The sequence below is a fragment of the Cotesia typhae genome, unplaced genomic scaffold (genome assembly GCF_013202065.1).
Source record: "Cotesia typhae breed Kobodo isofemale line unplaced genomic scaffold, CoteBio_Ctyphae scaffold_91, whole genome shotgun sequence".
Lineage (NCBI taxonomy): Eukaryota > Metazoa > Arthropoda > Insecta > Hymenoptera > Braconidae > Cotesia > Cotesia typhae.
This window is the reverse complement of record NW_027423781.1, coordinates 4,191,757-4,216,975: the sequence shown is the minus strand read 5'-3', so window position 1 is coordinate 4,216,975 and position 25,219 is coordinate 4,191,757. Positions and strand designations below refer to the sequence as shown.

The 25,219-nt window shown below is 27.1% G+C and overlaps 6 protein-coding genes across 9 annotated transcripts in view; 3 read left to right on the top strand and 3 right to left on the bottom strand.

The window, feature by feature from the left end:
* Window positions 1–1,386: 1,386 nt before the first annotated feature.
* On the bottom strand, window positions 1,387–7,277 carry LOC141537685 (uncharacterized). Of its 3 annotated transcripts, XM_074258814.1 has the most exons (4): window positions 6,563–7,277; window positions 6,176–6,494; window positions 5,895–5,917; window positions 1,387–4,672 (listed from the first exon to the last, which is right to left on the bottom strand). In XM_074258814.1, exon 4 carries the CDS (start codon window positions 4,651–4,653, stop codon window positions 1,387–1,389), a length of 3,267 nt encoding a protein of 1,088 aa, XP_074114915.1. In that variant the 5' UTR covers window positions 4,654–4,672; window positions 5,895–5,917; window positions 6,176–6,494; window positions 6,563–7,277. The 3 variants fall into 3 exon arrangements, with proteins under 3 accessions (XP_074114915.1, XP_074114917.1, XP_074114918.1); XM_074258816.1 differs by lacking the exons at window positions 5,895–5,917; window positions 6,176–6,494; window positions 6,563–7,277 and adding an exon at window positions 5,295–5,853; XM_074258817.1 differs by lacking the exons at window positions 5,895–5,917; window positions 6,176–6,494; window positions 6,563–7,277 and adding an exon at window positions 5,040–5,126.
* A 397-nt stretch (window positions 7,278–7,674) lies between these two features.
* LOC141537688 (uncharacterized) lies at window positions 7,675–12,664 on the top strand. Its single transcript, XM_074258819.1, has 2 exons — window positions 7,675–8,108; window positions 10,245–12,664. The coding sequence occupies exons 1-2, from the start codon at window positions 7,995–7,997 to the stop codon at window positions 11,961–11,963; spliced, it is 1,833 nt and encodes a 610-aa protein (XP_074114920.1). The 5' UTR covers window positions 7,675–7,994; the 3' UTR covers window positions 11,964–12,664.
* A 139-nt stretch (window positions 12,665–12,803) lies between these two features.
* On the bottom strand, window positions 12,804–13,602 carry Snrpg (small nuclear ribonucleoprotein G). Its single transcript, XM_074258822.1, has 4 exons — window positions 13,455–13,602; window positions 13,320–13,342; window positions 13,102–13,226; window positions 12,804–13,022 (listed from the first exon to the last, which is right to left on the bottom strand). Exons 1-4 carry the CDS (start codon window positions 13,484–13,486, stop codon window positions 12,972–12,974), a joined length of 231 nt encoding a protein of 76 aa, XP_074114923.1. The 5' UTR covers window positions 13,487–13,602; the 3' UTR covers window positions 12,804–12,971.
* A 1,366-nt stretch (window positions 13,603–14,968) lies between these two features.
* On the bottom strand, window positions 14,969–17,742 carry Apc10 (anaphase-promoting complex subunit 10). The gene is made up of 3 exons (XM_074258821.1): window positions 17,478–17,742; window positions 15,595–15,847; window positions 14,969–15,501 (listed from the first exon to the last, which is right to left on the bottom strand). The coding sequence occupies exons 1-3, from the start codon at window positions 17,500–17,502 to the stop codon at window positions 15,213–15,215; spliced, it is 567 nt and encodes a 188-aa protein (XP_074114922.1). The 5' UTR covers window positions 17,503–17,742; the 3' UTR covers window positions 14,969–15,212.
* Window positions 17,743–17,869: 127 nt separating this feature from the next.
* Window positions 17,870–24,589, top strand: Car (vacuolar protein sorting-associated protein 33A). 2 transcript variants are annotated; one of them, XR_012480954.1, is made up of 10 exons: window positions 17,870–18,156; window positions 18,914–19,086; window positions 19,171–19,364; window positions 19,777–20,270; window positions 20,334–20,454; window positions 21,547–21,707; window positions 21,790–22,335; window positions 22,420–22,542; window positions 22,621–23,153; window positions 23,214–24,589. XR_012480954.1 is itself a non-coding variant. In XM_074258818.1 (9 exons), exons 2-9 carry the CDS (start codon window positions 18,982–18,984, stop codon window positions 22,713–22,715), a joined length of 1,839 nt encoding a protein of 612 aa, XP_074114919.1. In that variant the 5' UTR covers window positions 17,870–18,156; window positions 18,914–18,981; the 3' UTR covers window positions 22,716–24,589. The 2 variants fall into 2 exon arrangements, 1 of the variants encoding a protein (XP_074114919.1); XM_074258818.1 differs by having other exon boundaries at window positions 22,621–24,589.
* The window catches only part of Pglym78 (phosphoglyceromutase 78), a 2,402-nt gene continuing 1,629 nt past the window's right edge, over window positions 24,447–25,219 (top strand). Inside the window, exons 1-2 of the mRNA XM_074258820.1 lie at window positions 24,447–24,585; window positions 24,714–25,211. Coding sequence (XP_074114921.1) covers window positions 24,486–24,585; window positions 24,714–25,211 — 598 coding nt within the window. The 5' untranslated portion in view covers window positions 24,447–24,485. The remainder of the gene's footprint in view (window positions 24,586–24,713; window positions 25,212–25,219) is intronic.

Genomic DNA, 25,219 nt, shown 5'->3' with positions numbered 1-25,219 from the left:
AGATTGAGTAAAAAAAAATTTTTAAACTACTTAATTGAATCGATACTTACAATAAGTTATTTTTTACTAAACTGAATCATAAAATTTCTTATTTTTGATATTTAACACTTTATTTTAATGAAAATAAATTTAGCAGATATTTAATAATTTTTAGAATTTTTTTTAACAAATAAATTGACATTTAGACATTTTAAAAAATGAAAAACCCGATTTTTTTAAAATTATTTTTTGGAATTAATTTTTTTGTTGAATAAAATTTAAAAATTCTCTAGTGACTGCTAACTTTAATGTAATTTCACTGCTTTCCATTTGAGTCACTAGTAACAAGCAATCCAATAGCTTCTTACTACTGAAGATGAAAATATTATCCGATTTTCTGTAGTCAAATCTCATGAGTTTTTTAAAATTTTTATTTTTCATCTTGTTATCACCTAAAAAATTTATAAAAAAGTACATACATTTGGCTGTCTTCAAATTTTAGATAGAAAATTAGTTGTCTGCAAAGTTGGTTTACGGACGATAGTTTTACGTGACAACGTCATAAAGAAACATTGATGAAAATTTGCATACTTTTATGAATTGAATTGAATATTATCACTGAATTATCATTATTTTTTATTATATAATACAAAGAAGGAATTAATTAAAAATCACAATTTTTCCCATAAATTAACATTTATTTACACTCGTTAATTCAAATATTTTTTTATTTTAATTATACAGATTAATTACGAGTAACAATGTGCTATTAACAATTTATTTACAACTTATATACATGTATTATATTTAAAACACTCTAATCTGCGTTATTTTTTTAAGGATGGGACGATGATAGGACAAGTACGAAATCAAGGGAAGTGTTTCAAGTGTAATGTGTCTTGAGAAAGTCAAATCGATGATTGTTCCTCTCAGCGTTGTTGATTTATTTTGATCTTATACGCATTCGAGATTATACGTATCTTTCATGAATTTAAAAGACACCAAGTACAAATTTAAACGTTGTATCAGCAGTGAAGCATGTAATTTCGGCCAAGCACGCGTCACCTGAGTTTTTGATGACACGAGTTGTTTCCGACAATGCAACTTGAAGAACTTCGACCGTGGATGTCGATGATAATTTGCGATAGATTGCTACTCCACCAGCTGCATTTGTATCAGAATCCAATCGATTATTCTGCCGGGATACACACTCATAATTATTGACTGAAACTAGATCACAATTTTTACGCATCCACGTTTCAGTCAATAGCAAATAATCAGATCTAGGTATTACTGTATATGTCAAAAGTGTCATCTCCACAACCATGTAATCGATGTATGACCTCAAGAATGATCTCCCGTTGTTCTGGGTTGGTGATTCTTAGCAACTTGCCATACTGCGTGTCTTCATAATCGAGAATCGTTGTCGGGGAGCGATTTGGTTAACATCATTGACGTTCTTATGGCACCATCTTCTTCTAACAATCGTTGGACAAATTCTGCTCTTGATTCTTCTCCTTGCAAATTGCTGTTATTATCGTTTTGCATCGCTTCAAGTTCCTTCATGACGTTTTCAATTCTAAAATTCGTCTCGAATAAGCTACGGCGTTCCATAATCGTGTCTTTGTTGTCGTCAAATAATTGCAAAAATTTATTTTGATCAACAATCTCTGACATTTCGTTGCGAAACTGTACGTAAAGCAGAACCATCTCTCGCTTATAATTGAGAGTATCATCAATATCGTAGCGTCTGTATCGTATGACTCGTCCGAGCAGTCGTCTCCGATATTCTTTTGGTGCTCTCGACGTCCTCGCTTCATGCACAGCTTCAGAATCTTCATCGTCATCCACGTGCACATCATCTTTGTCGTCAACGAAATCACTAGCGTTTGCATACCACGAAGCAAACTCAGCCAAATACACTTGTTCTAAAGATGCAGGTCGTTCTTCATATCGCTGTATTATGTTTTTGGTCCAAACATCAGTGCTGTCTCCATCGATGCCTTCGCGGTCCATTTGTTGATGATGCTTGCGGCAGCATTGTCTTTCTGTTGGCCACACCGTCGGGATGTACACAATTTGACGACTTGTTTCACCCATTGGTTGTCGTAGTAGATACCATGCTGCTTCTGGCGCTGACATCTCAACTGAGTTAAAAAGTTTGATACTTAACGCTTTCAATTGGCCTGTGTAGTCCTGATCGGGATGCTCTTTCAACATCGTAGTGAGCTCACGACGTAGATTACTCATTCCACGGGATGATTTATTTACATACTCTACGACATACTCTGCGCAGCTGTATTCATCCAAGATGAACTGAATGTCGATCTTAGAGTTGACTTCGCCGGCAAGGTACGGATTGAACGTGTTTGTCATAAGTTCGTCGAAGTTTCGTCTGAACATCAGAGTCGGTCTGCGCAACGTTGAACGCACAATGTCGAGGTATGAAACGTCAGTCAAACCATTAGCATTAAGAAACTCATCCATACATGCATGCATGTATTGACGTTCACCGAGAGAGGCACGCAGCTCTTTGGCCTTCTGTTGTAGCGTTTGGCGGCGTCCATCATATTGAGGCATCGGAACCAGTACACAGGTCGTGGGCATAGGCCAGTAAAGGATCCCGAATTTGCAAGTTGTCTCGCCTTGCTTTGTGCAAGTAAAAGTGTGTTTGTGTATCTGGTTGGCGTAGATAGAATTGTTTGGCACATCATCTCGAGCAACCGAGATTAATTTTTCCACGAGATCGATGGTTCTTGGCATATTTTCCGATACGGTCTCACGTGGGTCGTCATTCAACCACAATAAAATATGTGCGAGTGGGCTTCCTTGATCCTGGAACACAGTACGAAGGAAGTAATCTTTAACGAAATACTTGCCGAATGGATTGTAAGACTGTTTAGATTTCAGCATTTTCATAAAAGAACTAACGAGCTTGTAGAAATATATGCAGCACGTAACAGGATCGTCGCTCACTAAAGTACAGCGCTCAGAAGTGTTGAGATCTTTTGCTGTTTTTCCAGGATATTTTTTGCTCAGTTTGAGAAGTATCGTGAGCAGTTTCATCCAGCGTATTTCATTGGCATTTATAGTGAGGAAGACAGTTGGTTTACCGAGTTGACGAATCATTGCAAAGAGGTCTCGTTTGCGAGAGGCCCAATATTGGACAGAGTTTGGCACTGTCTTCATGAATGCTAAGTTTTGAGTAACATATTCTTTCAAAAATTCTGCGTCCTCTAACATACGTCGCGTAACATTCTCCGTGACCGAAGCATTGCGAAACGTGCTGTAAATTCCATTCAAAATCCGCAGCCGCAATATTTTCATTGAAACGTATAAGATTTTTTGAGGCGTGGCTCCGCGTCTGTCACGGCGTCGTATTTCACTTGTCGCTATCATATAAGGTGTTACTGAAATTCTCCTGTTGAATCGACGTGGCTCTCCGAAATATATGGATGGAAATGACAACTCTTCTGCATGACGGTCATAAATGATGTTGAGAGATGTTTCTTGAAGTCCTGGTGCGATATTGAGATAATCTTTTTCATTCCACATCACAGTATGTTGTCTTGAAGCGAGAATCTCAGATTCAGGTGCGTTTTCAGCAGAGATATTTTCTATACGGTTGGACGGATCATCCTGTAAGTCATCGAGAAACGGCACAGTAGGATGCAGTCTCGACAAATCCACGTTGATTTCGTACATACTATATAATGGAGATTCCTGCAGCATAGTTAGCCACGCACTGATTGTACTTTTGGACATGTATCCGCTGATGTAGACCGATTTGTGGGCAATGTTTTGTTTGATGTTAACATTGATAACGTCGTCCTCATTTAATTGGCGCGGCAAACATTTTACCATCTGTTGTTCGTCTACTGGTACGTTGATCACTTGCCCAATAATTCCATAAGAAAAATCATGGCGCAGACGACGTACTTGCATAAATGGCAGACGTGGCGATATCAATCGTTCACTGATAGGATCCAACGGCGGTAGACCTGGTGGCTGGTCTGGATATGAGAATCCATTAACTTTTGCTAGAGGCGGCATCGATTTGTTGTTCAGTGAACGTTTACAAGTTTTGCAAACCATTTCATATTCTTCTCTGCACATTAATCGATTTTCTTTGATGAAGCATTCCGAGATCACCTCCAGCTGTGCCGGAGTGATGGGTTTGAGGTCGTTCTTGAACCACAGTCTGTCGCAAACCGAACAAGCGTAGCCAAAATCGTTGTCCAGAAAAGTTGATTTGAATCTCACGATCGAGAACGCCCATTTGGTGTTCCAAGTAAATTGTGCCTGTTGTGCTTCACTTTGATCAGAAGAAGTACCTGGTTGAATAGTGATTTTTGTTGGCCCTGCTGTTGAAGTTCGACATTGTTGGTGTGCGAGCTGTTGTTGAGCACCAGTTTGGACGTCGTTTGACCTTGCCCCTGAACGAGAAGATGATGCAGTAGTCAATTCTAATGAATTACAGACACGAGCCAAGTTAGCAGCTTTGCGTAGTCTGCGGTTGCGCTGTCTCTCGGCATCTGATTTCCTCGCAGCTATCACCTGTGTAGAAGTTCTGGATGCTGCTATACGCTTTCTGTACTCACGTTGTTTCTGTGCCTTCGATTTTGGTGGTGACAGAGTCGTGAGATCCATAGGTTCGTCAGGTTCGTCTTCCATGCTGTGATTGTAAGCGGATCTGCAAAAAAAATTATCAATATTTTATTTTAAAAATTATTTCAACAAAGAAAAAGTAGTTATTAATACTTTGTTGATTAAAAATTGATAATTGATAAAATCACTATTGTATGATACTGAAGTTAGCGATCAGCTGTCAACTTTAAAAACTTTTTTTAACAAATTAATTAAAATAAAAAAATGCTTTTAAAAATTTTCTCTTGTAAGTTTTATTAATTTTCACATGTGAAACTTTTTAATTACATTTTTTTTTTAATGATTTAATTGCTATAAAATTCCAAAAAAGTTTTTAAAATATCTGTCAACTTCAGTGTTATACTATTGTTTATGATTATAATATTAATTATTTTATTATTTTTCATTTTTACCTTATTATTAATTTATTATCTATAATTATTTTTAATTTATTTATTTATAATTATCATATTAATTGTTAATAATTACTAATATTATCAATAATAATAATTTGATATAAATATTTTTAAAACTGGTTAAAAATATTAATTTTTAATTTTCAATTAAAATTTACAGTTTTTGCAAATTTAATTTAAATAATTTGACTATAGTCATTATTATTTGTTTATTGTTAGTCATATTATTATTAAAATTCAATAATTAATTACCTTTTTTTTTTTTTTGAGAAAAACAGGTAATTGAGGTGAACAAAATAAAATCAGACTGAAAATTATGAAAGAAATCAATGAAATCTTATTAAATTGTAGAAAAAAAAACAAAACACGTTGTCCTGTATTCAACACTTGTTGCAAATAATGGCTTCAAAGTTTTCTATGGCCAGACATAAGGCAAAATGGGGGGTTAACCTTACTTTTAAATGATAATCAATTTTTTTGACGTTATAACGTCTTATAAATCGATGACCACCGGCTGCACGCACGAAAAAGTATCACGTTCTGTCTGAACCTAAGCGTGCAAGCGAGACCGCGGGCTTGTGACACATTTATTTCTATTCTCGTGTGACGTCAGAGCTAGCAGATAGAATATTCAACTATAACTACTTGTTCGTGATTATATTAAAACAAATTATTAAAATTTTTTAAATTAAATTTGTAAAAACTGTAAACAATATTTGAAAATTAATGTTAATTGTAAATAAATAAATTAATAATAATAATTACAAATGATAAAATAATAAAATAATTAATATTGATTATAAATAAACAACAATTATATCAATTTTTAATTAACAATGTATCAATAAGTACTTTTTCTTTGTTAAAATAATTTTCTAATACAAAATAATGATAATTCAGTGATAATTATTTTCTATTTGAAACTGAGTTTCAAACGCTGTTATAAATTAATTTTTGATAAAGACATTTGAACTAGAGAGTCAATAATAATAATAATAATAATAATAATAATAATAATAATAATAATAATAATAATAATTGTTTATTTACTGACATGATTAAAATGTATGTTATTTTCTTCATGTTAATTATTCTATGAAATCATTTTCTAATTTTGTATTCAAATTACTTACTCGCCATGTAATACTATTAAATTTCTACGGCCTTTAAGGAACGTCAGTTCTAGGGCTGAATGTCTTCAATAAATAAAAAAAAAAAAATTAAAAAAATAATAATCCAATTCAATTCATAAAAAGCATGTAATTTTTCATCAATGTTTCTTTGTGACGTTATCACGTAAAACTATCGTCCGTAAACCAACTTTACAGACAACCAAATTTTTTTTTAAATGATCTAAAAATGTTTTCAAAGAATGCCACAATAAAGATCCTATTACAATTTGAACCCTTAATATTAATGCATAAGTATTTAGTAAGAATCCGCCATCAGCATCTAAAAGAAAAGATAATCTAATAATTATTAGTAAACCACCTGGTTTACAATATTTATTTAGCACATACCTTATTTCATATATACATTCAACAGAAGTGACCAAAAGACGTGATACCGAAGCTATTATTCTATTATTAGCTGCAATATGTAGGAATAGCATCTGTTACGAATTCCATCAAATGTTTTTGCCAAAGTAATCTCAAACGGTAAATAATTCCAAAATCTATAGCCAGTCATCAGAACAAGAATACTGTGTAATTAAATTATTCTTTAGGATTTCATTTCGTCGGTGAAGCTCAATTGTCTCTTTCAAATCCTTCTTTAAAATTTTTAAGACATTTAGGCTCAATTTCTGTCTATTAATTTTAGCATTTTAGCATTTAATTTTAGAATTTTAGCATTTAATTAAAAATAATCAGAAATATGATTATTATTATTATTATAGTAAATCTTGTGAACAATCTAAATGGTGTTGTGGAATTTTACGGTGACACATTCAGTGCATTAATGTCAAATATTAAAAAACAAGTACACAGACTTTTTCTCGTTTTTTTCTTTAATTAAATTTTAATTATTTTTTTTTTTTTTGTAATTAATGTTATTTAGTTTTAAATAATTTCTATTCGTGTACATTGCCGATAGGCGCATGTTGAATGACATTAAAGTTAGCTGTCACTTGATAATTTTTTAATTTTCTTTAACAAAAAAATTTGTTCCAAAAAATTATTTTTAAAAACTTGCATTTTTAATTTATTAAAATTTCTACAAGTTCATTTTTTTAATATTTTTTTTTTTGCTATAATTTATTTGTTAAAAAAATTAAAACAATTGTGAAGTGACAGCTAAATTTAATGTCATGTATGTTGATTAATAAGTAAATAAATAAATTATCATTTATTGCTATTTTTATAATCAGCAAAAAAAAATTCATTAAATTATCTTTAACAATTATTATAATTATCTTAAAAAAGCGTATGCAATTTGTAACCGAAAATTTAAATTTCTACCATTGCTTACGAGAAGCTCACGGTAGATGTCAGGCTATTTTTTATTTCCTCGGCGCATTTGATTTTAATTGTATGTAAGCATGTTGTACTTGAAAATAAAAAAGAAAAAAAATATTTTTAAAATATATCTATAGTTTCATTAATTTTTCATGTGTGCATATTTATATTTTTTTCGTTTGTTATTAATTTGTGTCGAAAAAAAAAACTCAAAAATTGTTGTGTTTAATCATATTTTTAAAGACAGACTTAGGTTATACGGTGAAATCAACAGAATTGAGAACTACTGTTTCCTATAACAAATGTTTATTACTTGTACATAGAAATCAGAGATAACCGAATATATAGCTAAAAATATCATTTGGTAAACTAACTATGAGTAGTTAATTTTTAATTGTATATATAACAACATCGACCTTAACCAAAAACAAGTGTAATAGTTTGGTTGTTTTTTTAATTTTATATATTGACAAATTTTTTTATTTTTAAATTTTTTATGAAAACTTGCACTGCAAAGGAAGTAATGGCTTACAAATCGCTGTCAGAATTTTCCTTGGAGGATAATTCGTTATTTAATCACGTGGATACAAAAACTAACATTTTCCAAAAAGTAAGTAATTGTGGCAAATAAATTTTAATATTTTATGTACAAATATATTAACCGCATAATTACATTTTTTACCAGGGCCAGAATTTTTTCGAAAAATAATTTTCTCATCTTTTTACATTATATGAGAAATTCTGCCAAGTATCTCATTCTTTTTTTAAAATGTCACTTGAGTAAATATTCCCTTGATTGACAATCGAGAGCATTTTCGAATTTAATGTTTTTTTGTTTTTATTATTTTTAAATTTTAACTAAAACAGACAAGCATTATTTTTAAGATACTGAAATTGAGAGACATCTGATAATTTTGGGGATTTTTCTAAAAGATAAATGATAGCAAGAAAATTTATTAAAAAAAATTTCATTTTTAAAAACTCTAAATAATTATAAATGCGATTTTCTAAAAGAAATTTTCTATATCTAGTTTATTTTTCAAGAAAAATCAAAAAATTGTCAAGTGTCTGCTAATTTCAGTGTCATTTGTTTTTCTGTTATTATTTTAGAATAGTTAAATCATAAACAAAAAAATTTTAATTGAAAAAGAAAATTAAACTTTTTAATTTTTTAACTTAAAAAAAATTTTTTAGTTGTGAAATTAAAATCTAAAAATACATTAGATGATATGTTTTAGTTTTATTTTTGACTATGATTAAATAATCGAATTTTGTTGACAGGTGAATAGATTTATCGATACTAAAATCTGTTTTTAAATTTTTAAGTGATGTTGGGAACTATAATTAGACATTTATATGAGAATTCCAATTATGCCGAAATTACTTTATAAAATTATTTTTAAAATAATTTTAATTTAATGCAGTCTTTTTTTTTTGTTTTCATTGAAAAAAAAAAAAATCATGTTTTAAAGATTATACTAATTATGAAAAAGTACTTATTCAAAATTTTTTTTCTTATTTCAGAAAAAATTTATTCAGATGAGTTTTTCGGAGATTTACGATTTTCTTTTAATTTTTACAGATCATAAAATTTAGATAACACTGAAGTTGATCGACATTAAAAATTTTTTTAGAATTTTATAGCAATTAAATTATTATTAATAAAAATTTCACGTGTGAAATTTAATAAAAATTTTAAGTAAAAATTTTTAAAAGCATTTTTTTATTGTAATTTATTTGTTATTAAAATTTTTAAAATTGACAGCTGACGGCTAACTTCAGTATTATTAATTTAGAAACTAATTTTCATTTTTTCACTCTTTAATGAATTAATTAGAAGAATATATAAATACATTCTCAGAAGGAGATAAATCAAAAAATATTTTTTAGAGTAATTGAAATACATAAACTAAAAATTATTCTTTATACTTAACAATGACATTGTTAACGTTTCAACGAATTTAAACAACAGAAGATCACATAGTTGCTAATTGTTGATTTAAATAAAATTAAGAATTTAGAAAAATTACTTCAAGTAATTACTTGAAGTATATATAAATTATAATAATAATTAATAATTAATAATAATTATATATAAATTATTTTTTGTTTATAATATTTTAAACCTATGATAATTCAGCTCCTGCTCCACGAAAGATTAAAAATAGTGACTATCAATTTTTGTAGAGATTAATTTTTTTTTTAAATAAATTATGCAAAATCCTGGACATTAGATTTTCAAAAAAATTTAGTATTTATTTAAATTAAAAATAAGTTTTCTTTTCGATGCAGTCAAATTTCAATTGAGTACTTATCAGATATTTATGCATCTGTTTCAATTCTATTTTCATTATCAATACAAAATTATTTTTGACCAATAGAAAAATTGTTTTGATCGACAATTATTTAAGTAGCAATATGCCCCGGCTTCGTACGGCTATTTAACAAAAATTTCAAAATTAATTATTAATTATATTGTAATACAGCCGTGAAATAATTTTTAAAATCAGTTCAATAGTTTCAGAGCCTATTCAATGCAAACAAACTAACAAACAAACAATCAAATCTTTCCTCTCTATAATATTAGTATAAATTAGCTCTTTAAAATAGGAGCCAATCGGCTCTATACATAATATGTAGAAAGTAAGAATTTGATGTTAAATAATGTTAAAAAATAAACAAAATTAAGTAAAACAAATAATAAGTAATTAAACATTAGATTTAATAAAGTATGTTTGTTTTACAGCTGGAACCAGTAAAGGAGACCTTCCATGAACCCGAAATATTAATTATGTCAACTGATTCAGAAATCCAACCGTTAAAAATTAATAAAAATAATTTGCCATCAGAGATTAGTGAAGAAGCTCATTTTCTACCATCGAAAACATCTGGAATATCTGAAATAACATTATTACCAATCAAACAAGAGCGAAAATCTTGTGGTCATTATGAACCATGTGAAAATATTATTTGTGACGTTAATGTCCAGCACTACGTCGATCAACTAGGATCATCACCAATGTTGGCTGTAAACATTGACGACTCAGAAATAAATGCAAAAGTTTCAAAACACTGTAATAATTCAAGGTGTGACGCTTTAAGTATTGAACATAATCGTTGCAGAAGAGCAATAATTCGTCTTAATCGATGTGATAAATCTAACGCATGTGATATTTGTGGAGTATTACTAAAAACTCGTAAATCTCGAATACATCACGGAAATTGTAGGCGAAAAAATGAGTATAGGCATAATCCAGTTGATGGTGCACAAATATTACGAGAAAAAATGCGGGAAAGAGAGTTAGAAATAATGGAAGCAGTTAGAGCTAGAAAAAATGATTACAGTGATCCGATTACATGTCACAATAAAGCTATAGAAATGTTAAAAAATAATTCTGAACTGATTGTTATTCCTAAACCGATGACACCATCACAATCACCAGTTGTAAATCAAAAAAATAATACGAATGAGATTAAAACTCTAACAATCAATGGAGTTTCTCGAAGTTTTGATCAATTGTTGAAAACCATACCCAACATAACGATCAAGAATTTAAATTTGCAACAAAATGTTCTTGATAATAAATTGAACTCTAGCGAAAAGAACGAGACTGTTTCCAATCATAATAAAGTTGACTCGACAAATAATGTTATAGCAGGAGATAATAAGTTTATAATAACTACAATATCTCAATCAACGGTGCCTCATTCTTTTGTAATAAATGATAGGGTTTTGACGCAACTCAAATCAAACATGGAAACAAACGTGCAAAACCCTTATATTATGCCAGTTAGAGTACTTCCAATCACTAATCTTAAGTCTGAGCCTTCTTTGCTTCATCAAATTCAAGGTATTCCAAAATTTTGTATCATTGCAGATAATCCTACACCATCAGGAACATTGATTAAAATTCCGCCGATTTCTAATACTCAATCATCTCCTTCGTCAAAATCAAAATCATCACACAAACCTTCGATATTATTAAAATCTAGATCTAATAATATTCCAATAAAACCGAAACCAACGAATCCAGGATTCACAGTAATTAATTCTTTTCAGCCTTTTAAACATGAAATTATTAATCGAAGAAAAAGGATTGAGCAAAAGCCGTTCAAGTGTGAATATTGCTCTAAAAGATTTCTTACTGACTGGTATTTTAGATTACATATTATCAAGCATAAAGGTGGAATGGTCTTAAAATGTAGTGAATGTGATTTGTCTTTTAGTAACACTGAAGATTTAAACAAACATGTTAGTGATGAACACAACGCTGATGCTGCTGAAATTTCGTGTAGAAATTCGGACAGTGATGTTGAAAAAGATAAAGATGATGATAAATGTATTTCTTGTGATGATTGTGGAAAGATATTCGATTCTGACACTGAGATAGACCAACACGAGTGTTTAAATATAAATGATTTAGTTAGTTCACAAACAAATTTACTAATAAGTAGTGAAAACTGAAACAGAAATAAGGAAATTAATAATAATTATTGTGTCGTAAATGTGAGAATGAGTAATTAAAAAGAATAAAATAAAATAGAGAATAAGTCATTCCAGTGAAGTGAATACATATTGAATGAAATTTTGTAAAGCTTTGAGAGACTAGCATATAAATTATGTTAACATAATGATAAATTGTTTTAGATTAAAATTGGTATCATTTAAATATTAGTATTATTTTGAATAAGTTTATTACTATATTAGTAATAGAACAATAGTGTTGATAAATAAAATAATTTCATTTTTATTATTTTCGAAAAATATTTATTTTTTTTTAAATGAAACAAAAATTTCAATTGCTGGTAAAATTTTTTATTCATGATTAAGTGAATTTTTTTAGTTATAAAAAAAAAAGACTTTTTTTTAATGGGCTACTCCGAAAATTAGATCGAAATTTTTGTCAAAGTATTTTATAAGCGGAGTTATAATTTAAAACTTGAATATTTTATTAAACAACCTATTCAATTTTTAATTCATTTTTAATCTAATGATTGAACATTTCAGATTGTTTTAGTTTTACTAGTATTTATTATTCTAGTATTTACTAGAATTTTACAACTTGCAAAATTTCATTGAAGTTAATCAAATATAAACAATTATTGCTTTTCTGGAAAAATACAATTTTTATTAACGAAAATTGTATTATGAGATTGTTATTATGAGATAAGACGGAACTTTTGATCTATTAAATTTTTAAAATTAATTGTATTCAGTTTTTATTTAATTGACTTACCTTAAATTATCAAAAATTAATTATTTTATTAATAATTCAATTGTGAAAAATAGAAAAAAATAAACGAATTTTTAAGATTTTTATGTTATAAATCAATTAATTTACTTCTTTAATCCATCGACAAAATAATTGAAATAATAAGACGGCAATAATAAATAAATTGCGGATGTATTAAGAAAGATGTATGTTTCTGAGCTGTACATTTTATTGAAGCTTGAGGATACACTCTTTTTAGTTTATGTCCTATCCAATGCTTCTAACATAATCACACTGTTTCCTCGAATTACCTATAATATTAAATACATTCTGATAAATATTAATTCTTATTTATTAGTGACATGGTATTATTTGAAAGAGTTTACTCACCACCATCCCAATGTTATTTTTAGATCCATCTTTGCATTCTTCGATGCTTTCATCGATCACCATATTCATGAATGGATCAAAACCGCGAAGAATTCCAACCACATGTCTCCCGCCATTCAATTTAACTGTAAAATAAATTATTTAATTAATACTAGTTACATTAATTTTGTTACCTGATACATTTTGAATAATAGTTGGTGGAGATGAATATAACTTACGCGACAGTTTTTTGTCCATGTATCTGAAAAAATTAAAGGAAAACAAAAATTATTAGGGTTAACCGGCAAAATGAAATTACAACAAATAATCAAATTAATATTAATAGTAATTAAAAAAAAATATAAATCACTTACTTTTTTAACTCTGGTGGATGTGCTTTACTCATTTTGGTTTTTTATTTATTAATAATTTCCTTGATGAGTATATAAGAACATTAGTTTGTCAAAAATTTTACTTGTTACTTCGTTTACAAACGTTTATGAGCAATTTTTGTGTAGTCTATATTTTGTTGCGTTATTAAGCAGCATTCACAGAGGACCCTTTTTACAGTTCAGTGCGCTCTCTTGCGGAAGCTTATTTTCAACGATAGAATTAATTACATTTCAACTTCCCGCCAATAAGAAAAAAAATATGACAAAGTTGGCCGACATATAAAAATTTTTAGAATTTTTTTATTGAAAAATTGTTACAAAAAATTTTTTTTTTAATTTCTTTTGTAAAAAATTTAAATAACTGTGAGTGAAAGTAAAAAAATATTCTAATTCCTACAATAAAAATCTATGAGAGTGTGAAGTTAGTTAATAGTCGAAACTCGCAAAAAAATGGGACCTGATTCCTTATTGGTCAAAATTAAGGAACGCGCGTAGCGCGCTATTCAAATTTCTAGTTTAATAAATTGAACAACACCAAAAAATAAAAAATGTCGGCTAACTTTATTATTATAAAAAAATTATTCATCAATTTATACTAAAATTAACAGACGTCTGTCAATTTTTTAGATTTTTAGAGTAACTAAATTATTATTGTGAAAAATTATAATAAAAAAATTCCACGTCTAGAAATTAAAAAAATTACGAATACATTTTTGTAATTTATTTGGAATAAAAATTTAAAAAATTGAGATGTCTGCTGATTTTAGTGTCATATCAATTTACTTATTAGGGTATTCTGGATATTATGGTATACTGAGGACATGTCTATTCATGACAAAATTCACGCTGAGTAAATTTAAAAGCCCTTATATTTACGCGTTGTGGATTTATCAGGATTTTTTTTTTGTGATACTAAAATTAGCCGATATTCAACAATTTAAGATAATTTTTCAATAAAATAAATTATAAAAAAATTTTCAAGTGTCGGCTAATTTAATTTTTACGTTTTTTTTTTACGTGTGGATAGTCACTTCTTCCAATTAAATTATTGTGATTTTATTAAGTTATTATTCCTAAAATCACTACACTGAGAGAAAAAATTTATTTTGAAAAAAATGAGCCATGCTGTAATAAAAAATTAATTTGATCAAAATGTTTAATAACAGCATTTCTTAGCGGAAGAAATAAAAATTTTTCTCTCAGTAATTTTCTTGTTGACAAAAAGTTTTCTAGATTTGGGAAAAAGCGATTTTGGATGAAAATTAGCAAGATGTCAATCTAAAATTATTTTTTCCAAATCAAAAAAATCTTTTCCAACAAAAAAATTACTGAAAGAAAAATATTTGATTTCTTCCGCTAAGAAATCAAATTGTTTCAAATTTTCAACAAATGAATTTTTTATCATAACAATGTGCATTTTTTCAGAAGAAATTTTTCTCTCAGCGTACTTTTATCTATTTTATAAAACGTCAGAGTAGAAAGTTTTCATAGATTTATTAATAATTATACTTTAAAACGGAACAAATTAATAGTCCTATTAAAAAGATGAAATATTTATCAATAAAAATGTTTAAGAAACTACAAAATTATAAATGTGGACATTTTCATTAATTTTGATATTTTTTTCAACATGTAATTTAATGTCCTGTTGGCTACTCTGAGTAACATTGATAAAAATGTACAAAATGAAAACATCTTATAAAATACTTAATTTTTAGTTATATTTTAAGACATAAATTTTCATCTAATTACTGAAAAGTACTTGAACTCATTGGTAACAAATTTTTCAGGAAAATATAAAGAAGATCTCAGTATATCTTGAGCTGGACTATGAATTTTAATTTGTCTCATATGAGTATCTCTTCCGTTTTGGTGATTACTGATAACTGCGATTTGAATCATAAAAGTTCGGATTGGACGATCATTAATATCTTTAATTGGTATAATAACCCATCCGCTAGGTTCATTTAAATCCATTATTTCAACTTCTTGTAAGTCATTGAAGTTAGTTCCAGCTCTGACACTTATACTGTAAAAAATAAATAGATTAGACAATCAATACTAATGAAATTAAAAAAGAAACTCTCATCAGTATAAATTTAAAATAAATTTAGAGAATTACCGGCTTGGTGTATAACTTTCATCCAATTTATAATCTGTGTATATACAAATATCTTTAATTGTAGTTTTTTTTCTGAATTGAATGTTGATTAGATGTGGTAATTGGCCGTCTGATTGCCAATAAGTCTCCGTGATATTATCTCTTAATTGATCAACACCAAAACCAGGTTTGCAGCTTGACAGACTCCAAATTGCCTGGTTCCCGACTTCGCGAATTCGACCAACTAATTCCTCTTGTACAGGATCTATTTCTCCTGTTGAATAAATTGGAAATCTATATTATTAATAAAATAAGCGAAATTCTGAGGCCAGTGTATTTATATGATAAAATGGGTTTTTATCGTTAAATTTGGTATCGTTGGGAAGGTCTTGACCTGAAGTTGTGCCTTTTCAATGTTTTATATGTTTTTCTAAAATAGCTTATTTATTTTTTATTTTTATTTGTAAAGAAACGCCTTCAGCAATTTACAACAATATGATTACATTTTTATGTGTAGAATGTTTACTATTACTGATTTTATATAATACATAGCATCTGCAAAGAGAAGATATATTTAAGAAATATAACAAATTAAAAAAGATTTTTTAATTTTAAAGAAAAAAAAAAATTTATAAAAAAATTTGAAGGAAAAGAAAAACATAATATATCTGATAGTCTATAATCACTATTTGATAACTTATAATCACTATTTGTACACTTTGAATGTTGTTATTTTAGAATCACTCTTTTTGCTTCACTTTTTATTTTATCTGCTGGTATCTATTTATTTTGATAAGTTTTCGAAGTAGTTATAAATAGATTCGAATTTAGCGATAAACAAAATTTTTTTATTTATTCATTTTATTTTGTGCACGTGGATATGGTGATATGTCAAAAATTAATTCATATAATTAAGAGACTAAGAAAAATTTACTAACAGTTATATCTTTATCGTTAAATTGGGTTTGATATTTTTAGCGATAAAAATTTATGATTTAAATAATTGAGAGAGACAGGAAAATTTTTTTGACGAACAGATTGTTATTTTTAAAGGAATTTTTATAGTTTAATTTGGTATTATCAGAAGGGTCTTGATAAAAATTACTGTCTTTTGCTTTTACATATTTTTAGAAGTCAATTTTTATGTTAAGTTTTTGGAGGAGTTTTCAACAGTTGTTTGGTTCCATAAATTTGTTCAGTCACATTTTTTCATTTTTTCATATTATTTGTAATTAATCTTGTGATAACACGATTATTTTTTTAATTTATTTAAAAAGTACCTAAACTATTAATGTGATTATAAATATAAAAAATTAATATGCCAAAGTTTTCTTATTCATAATTCGCGAATCTCGGGAGTCGCATGGTGATTATGACATTAAATTTAGCTGTCACTTTACAATTGTTTTAATTTTTTTTAACAAATAAATTATAGCAAAAAAAATTATTAAAAAAATGAACTTGTAGAAATTTTAATAAATTAAAAATGCAATTTTTTTTTAATTATTTTTTAAAACAAATTTTTTTGTTAAAGAAAATTAAAAAATTGTCAACTGACAGCTAACTTTAATGAAAATTAACTTAGCAGGTAGTTGATAATTTTAAGAATTTTTGTAATAAATAAATTATGGCAAAAAAAATTTATAAATTTTTTAGAAGAAATTTGTTTGTTAAAAAAAATAAAAAAATTGTCAAGTGACAGCTAACTTTAATTTCATATAGTGACTGCAGGTTGCTAGTAATTATTAATAATGTCCCAATTAATTAACTTTACTGTTCTAAAGTGTCATTTTTAGTTGAAAAATTTTCTGAAACTAATCCTATTTTATTTAAAATAATGGTTTAAATTCTATTTGAATAAATTTTTACATTAAAATAAAAAAATTGATTTAAAATTAATTTACCTCCACTAGTTGTTTTCGTACTCATCTTGAGGTTATATTACATGCAGTTACATTTATAAATAATAAATCAAAATCATTGACACTTTATAAATGTTTTAAATATAATTATTTTTTGATCGAATTACTTTTCCATTTTCTTCAGAAGACAAAAATTTATTTCTATAATAGTTTCATAATAAATAGAAGATTTGCCAGAATTCGGAAATAGTTTTTGTTTGTAAATAAGAGTTTATATATAGTAGCCTTAAGGAAATAATTTTAACCGCAGGTAGTGCTGGTAGTGCTACCTGAATGCGACTGGAGACATCAACATTTGCCCAGTAAACAAATTATGATTTTTTTACTGAACTGCGCTACTTCAATATTTTAGTTCTGTTTTTATTGACATGTAATTTGTGACATTTGAACAATAACAAAAGCTGATAACCTACGGATCGATCGTAAATTAATTATTGTTAAGTTAACATTGATGTTTTTATAAAAAATTTACATTTATAATAATTTAAAAAAAAATTCAGATAATTTTGGAGTTAGTTGTCAATTGAATTATTTCTCATATTATCTAAATGACAGATATTAAAAATTAGAAAACTTGTTTGTTTACAATGTACTGATTATTCCTTAGATATCTTGTAATTTAAAAAATTTAATAGAAATTATAATTGACACAGTGTAATCTGTAAGTATAATCTGTATCATACTTGAAAAATTATTTTTACTTTTTTTTATTTATATGAAAATTAATTTAGCAGATGTTTGATAATTTTAAGAATTTTTTTTTTACCAATAAATTATGACAAAAAAACAGTAGAAAAAAAAAATTGACCTGTAGAAATTTTAGAAAATAAAAAATCCAATTTTTTAAAAATAATTTTTTGGAACAAATTTAATTTAAAAAAAAAAAAAAACTTACAAATAGTCAAATGACTGCTAACTTTAATGTCATTTATTTACATCTTTATACGCTCATTGGCTATATACACTTTGGTAATACAAAATTTTGAGAGAAATTAATAACACTAAAGTTGAAAGATATTAAAAATTTTTTTGGAATTTTATAGCAATTAAATTATTAAAAAAAAATTTAATCAAAAAGTTTCACATGTAATAATTAATAAAAATTACAAGTGAAAATTTTTAGAAGCATTTTTTCATTGTAATTAATTTGTTAAAAAAATTTTTAAAATTGACAGTTGTCCGCTAACTTCAGTATTATGAGAAATTAATATAAAAAAATTATAATTATTTATTATAAGAAGAGAGACCAATATACAAAAGAAAAAGTATTAACGAAATTATGTTACAAGATTGTTTTTAATTTAGCTAAGAATGTTTCATAGGAACCTTAAAAAAAATTGATGTCTGTGTGATATCTATTAATAAGAGCTGATATTCTTTTGAATTAATTGTTTTAATTCTGAATTTGTATTTTACAGAATATAAACTGAAATTAACAGTATTCATTTAATATCACTGTTAATAATAATTGTGCAAATTTTTTGAAATGTCTTCATCACATTTATCAGGCGGACGGCTAAATATTGGTTTGCTCCAAGAGCAGGCCAGAAAGCAATTGTTATGTTTAATTGAAAAATGTGATGGCCCAAAAGTAAGTAAAAGTATCAATTCAGTTCATGAATATTAAACTAATAGAACGTATGAAAATGATTATTAAATATTTATTTTATAATAGGCTATCGTTTGGGATCAGTCACTGGCTGGACCAGTTGGCCTGATTGCTAGATACAATTTATTGGAAGAATATGGAGTTGTTAAAATGTACGAGTTGATTGGTGGTCAACTTCCGCTCACAAATGTTACTAATATAATATTTATAGTCCGACCACATTTAGATCTAATTGATTTAATTGCTGAAAACGTTCATGGGTATATTTACGGATAATTTACACTGATAGAATGATTTTTTTTTATATTTAATAAGCTTTATAAATAATTTTTTAACATCATAGGATTTAATAAATATTTATTAACAGTTAACAAATTATTTATTAAATACGATTTAGTAAATGTTAATAAATATTTGGTGACAGTTCACAAATATTTATTAACAGCCAATAAGTAATTTATTAACTGTTAATAAATATTTGTTAACTATTAATAAATGTACTTTCCTCCCAAATAAACATTTATTGAATGTTAAAAAATATTTATTAAAATTTAATAAATTAAATAATTGTCTTTAAATCAATTAAATTATTAATAGTTAATAAATTTTTCTATCAGTGTATTTATTAGATAATAATACTAAACTAATTTTTGGTATTTATTCTGTTTATAGAGAGCAAAATCGTTCAGCAAAAGAATTTCATTTATTTTTTGTTCCTCGTAAGAGCTTACTGTGCAAGAAAAAGCTAGAAAATCGTGGAGTTCTTGGTAGTTTTACTTTAATTGAAGAGTTTATTTGTGATTTGTTTCCGTTTGATAATGACTTAATATCGATGGAATTGAATGAAACCTTCAAAGAATTTCATTTAGAAAATGACCCAACTTGCTTGTATCAAGTAGCACTTGCCATTCAAAGACTGCAAAAACTTTACGGTAAAATATCGAAAATTTCGGGCCGTGGACCAGCAGCTAGTAAAGTATGGAACTTATTGAAAAGATTAAATCGAGAAGAAGAAGAAAAAGATATCAGTTCTCATCGAGGCATCAATACTGCTGTAAAAATAGATCAGTTACTTTTGATCGATCGAAGTGTTGATCTTCTTTCTCCTCTTGTTACTCAACTGACTTATGAGGGATTGATTGATGAAATATACAACATTCATTGCAGTAAGTTTATTTAATTATAAATATTATAGCAGAATAAATCAAATTTGTTTACTATTTTAATAGCTACTATCAAATTACCGGCCAAAAAATTTCATGACTCAGAAAACTCTCCTACTGTTATGTCAATTGACAAAAAAGAACAAATTATACTGAATTCAGGAGAAGAATTGTTTGCTGAAATCAGGTAAATTTATTTAAGAATTTTTATTTTTTTACGTTCAACTAGATTAATTAGTTCCATTACGAAATCTCTTCGAGACAAAATCTCCCCGACGAAATATACGCGGATGAATTCTCACTGAAAAACTCTCTCTTGACAAATTTTAACAATTTATTATAACAAATAATTTATAATTATTTTATTTCCTTTGATTGTGACTGTGTTGACCCCTTTTAGCATGGTTTTTGTGTATATTTATACGAAAATAGACCATCACAACTGTCAGGGGTAATAGATAGATATATTTATTTATGCCAAAGCCTTAACTGGCCAGATGGCAAAAAAAAAAAAAAAAAAAAAAAAGATTACATTATATAAATATTTTACATATTGGAAATTTAATTTAAGAATATTTTTGTAACTTAATAAATGTTTAACTTGATATACATTTTTGACAGAGAAAAAAAGAACAATATAATTTAACAATACAGATTGAAAATAATTTAAAATTTAAGTAAAATTTTAGTTTGGTTTCATAATTTTTTATTTTTAGTGATTTAACTGAATTTAACTAAAAATTTGTAGAAATCAAGTTCGAAGAGATGATGAAAGATTTTATTTTTGAATAATTAAAAATTTGTTTTGGTAATAATATTATAATTAAGGTAAAAGACCCAGTTATTGACTCTGGCCTAGTTGTTTGACACTTGCAATTTTATTCTAATTAAAAAAATTAAATGTTCTCAAAAAATCAATTATCTTATAATTTATAATTCAACAAAAATTACATTTATTGATTTATTTTTTTTTTTTTAATTGAAACAAAATTGCAAGTGTCAATAACTGGGTCTTTTACCTTATTTTATTTATTTTTGTCATGAATGTTGAAATACAAAAATTTAAATATAAACTTAATGTTGAAGAATTCCATGAAAAAATTAATAACATATTTATTAATAATTAGCAACATTTTGTTTAAAATCCTACACTATCAACCATCAACATATTTCAGTAGAAAATCAATGTAATAATCAATAAGATTTTGTACGGAGAGATTGTGTCGTGTCACCAGATTAATTTTATTTTATTTGTTTCTTATAAATTTTTATTTTACAGAGATCGAAATTTCAATGGAGTTGGTCCTATTTTAAGTCAAAAAGCTAAAATTATATCATCTCAATTTGATGAAAGACATGGAGATAAAAGCGTACAAGAAATTAAACAATTCGTTGCTCGGTTACCATACATGCTTGCAACGAAACAATCTTTAGCACGTCGTAAATACAAATTTTATTTTTATAAATTTTTTGTATAATTTAAATTAAGTATTAATCTATGACTCATTAAATTATCATTTAGATACGACGATAGCTGAAATGGTTAAAGAAGTAACAGACTCTGATGATTTTCTTGAGCGCCTTCAAGTAGAACAAGAATTACTAAATTGTATTGATACTGACAAACCAAATTCATACATCGAAGATTGCATCTCACAGAAAAAACCTTTACTAACAGTTCTCAGGCTTATTTGTATTCAATCTTTAACTAATTCTGGCTTAAAACCAAAACTTCTTGATTATTATAAAAGAGAAATTATTCAGACGTATGGTTATCAGCATATTTTAACGTTATCCAATCTCGAAAAAGCAAATTTACTGCGTGTTCAACAGTCTAATAGGCAGTATGCCATTTTAAGAAAAGCTTTAAGACTCACAGTCGAAGATGAGAGTGAAGTTGCACCAAAAGATATTAGTTATGTGCATTCAGTGTATGCCCCATTAAGTATAAGATTAACAGAACGTTTAATCCAACCGGGTGGATGGCAAGGTTTAAATGATATTTTAGGTTTATTACCTGGTCCATCGATAAATAATGATTCACAAGGGAAAATACCTAATCTCAGACGTATGTTGTAAAATTACATACTATAAAAAATCACATTTATATTTTTAAGTATATTAATATTAATTATTTTATTATCAATTTCAGGGCAATCGATCACAAGTGAAGATTCTAATTCAGAACCATCCCGTCTCGTTTTGGTATTCTTCATTGGTGGTTGCACTTACGCTGAAATATCAGCATTAAGATTTTTATCGCAGCAAGAAGATCGTGAGTACAAGAATTTTCATTATTGATTTACTTATTCTTAATTAATTGAAATTATTAAAAAAAATAATAATGTTTTAGTTAACGTTGAATTTATTGTTGGAACCACGAAACTAATCAATGGAGATAGTTTTCTTATGTCTCTAACTGATAATCAACAAAAGCAAAAAAAATAAATAATTGGAGGAGAAAAAATAAGTATTCGTAATACTTGAAACATTATACGATTGCTATGTTAGTAAGTCTTGAAAGCAAAACTGTACAATAGTATGATTGCTTTTTTTTAGTATATATATATAAATTACGAATTGCAGTAAAAAATTAAGGAATTATTGTATAAATATAAATTCTTTATAAAGTTGTAAATAATATAATTTAATGCATTTAGCAACGCCGAATGTTAAGTATTTAAAATATTTTTTCTCAGATCATTTTTTATAAAAAAAATGCTTTATATAAATCAGATCAATGACTTCTGATAAAATTTTTATTAAGACGCAAGAAAATTATTTATATAATTACAGACAATTATTTACAATTGACTTGTATATCTAATTTTATATATTTAAAAATGTTATTATTTCAAACTTATGAAATATAAATATAAAAAAAAGGTAAATTTATTAACAATTACTATTTTTTTTTTTATGATGACTGAACTATTTATAATATAGTCTTTATCTGTTATTTATTTATTAATTTAATTAGTAAATAACTAGCAACCTTCAATCACTAATTGATTGCCGAGATTTACGGATTATAAATAAGAAAACTTTGGCTTAATTAAATAAAAATAATTTGATGGAACAAATTTAGAACAAAATTAGAATCAATAAACTATTTAAAAATTCCTTTAAAAATAACAATATGCTCGTTACAAAATTTTCCTTACTCTCTCAATTATTTAAATTATAAATAACTGTCGCTGAAAAATTATCCAAACCAATTTACTATAAAGATTTACCCGTTGCAAAATTTTTTTCTCAGTTTCTTAATTATATAAATTAATTTTTGACCTGTAAACACATTCACATGAATAAAGAAAATTGATACTGAAATTGAGACATCTGATAATTTTTAGAATTTTATTTAATAAAAAAATTATAGCAATAAGAATTTATTTAAAAAATTCCATCTTCGAAAGCTGTAATAAATTATAAATGCAATTTTATTAATCTATTTAGATATAGGAGATTTTCTATAGATATAGTCACTCATCACGATATCTCTGGAACGATAAAACCTTGAGACTTAAAATTTGGCAGGAATATTCCTTTCGTCGAATAGAGGTCAGCTACGAACGGATTTTGCGAAATTTCACCCACAAGGGGGGTTGCGGTATTAACTATCAAAATATTATTAAAAAGTTTCACGTGTGAAAATTAATAAAAATTGCAAGTAAAAATTTTTAGGAGCATTAATAAATAAATAAGCTCAAAAAATTAGCAACATATCAGCACTTTTTAAAGATAAATTCACGATAGTTAAGTTAGGTGACAATATTATATAAAAATCTTCTAAAAATTCTCACTAATAATTTTTTTTAATTTTCACACGTGGAATTTTTTTGTTTAATTTTTTTTCACAATAATTTCACTGTTATTAAATTATAATAAAATTTTTAATGTCTGTCAGCTGTCAGTATCATATAAATTCAGGATTAGTGGCTGCAAATTAAACTTCAAACTGATTACTTTTCGGCTTTTCTGTGCGCGTTGACGATTAGCGCTGCCTGGTGGATATAAAATTTTGTAAGTTAGTCAATAGAAACTCACCAATGTCACAGAGCATGCTCCATAAAACTAAATTATTATTATTATTGTATGCATGTAACACATGATAATTTTTTGTCACTGGCACTGGCTATAAAAGAAAAAAGTTAGTTACGTAAACGCAACATCCGAGGTTGTTTTGTGTATCTATAATTAAAAAAAAAAAAAATAATCATGGCAAAATACAGAATTGTTATGGTCCGTCACGGAGAAAGTGAATGGAATCAATTAAATTTATTTTGTGGTTGGTTTGATGCAGGATTATCTGAGAAAGGTAAGTTATACGATGTAATAAAATATTATTCCATTCCCGGCCAAAAGTTGTGAATATTTCATTATAAAAGGATTCGTCTGATTTATTTTATTTTGAATGAATTTTTATTGTTACTTTTTAATTATTAGGTAAAAATGAAGCTATTGCTGCTGGAAAAGCGCTCAAAGATTCTGGCTATCGATTTGATGAAGCGCATACCTCTGTGTTAACACGAGCGCAAGTTACTCTTGGAACAATTTTGAAAGAAATCGACCAAGAAAATATTCCTATATTTAAAACTTGGCGTTTAAATGAACGTCATTATGGTGGTCTTACCGGTATGAACAAAGCTGAGACTGCTGCTAAATATGGTGAAGAACAAGTTCAGATTTGGAGAAGATCGTTTGATACTCCTCCTCCACCCATGGAAGCTGATCATAAATACTATGATACCATTGTAAAAGATGAGCGCTACAAAGATGGTCCTAAACCTGATGAATTTCCTAAATTTGAATCTCTTGAATTGACTATCAAGCGAACTCTGCCATACTGGAATGATGTTATTATTCCTCATTTAAAAGAGGGAAAGAAAATTATTATTGCTGCTCATGGAAATAGTTTGAGAGGAATTGTCAAACATCTCGACCGTAAGTAT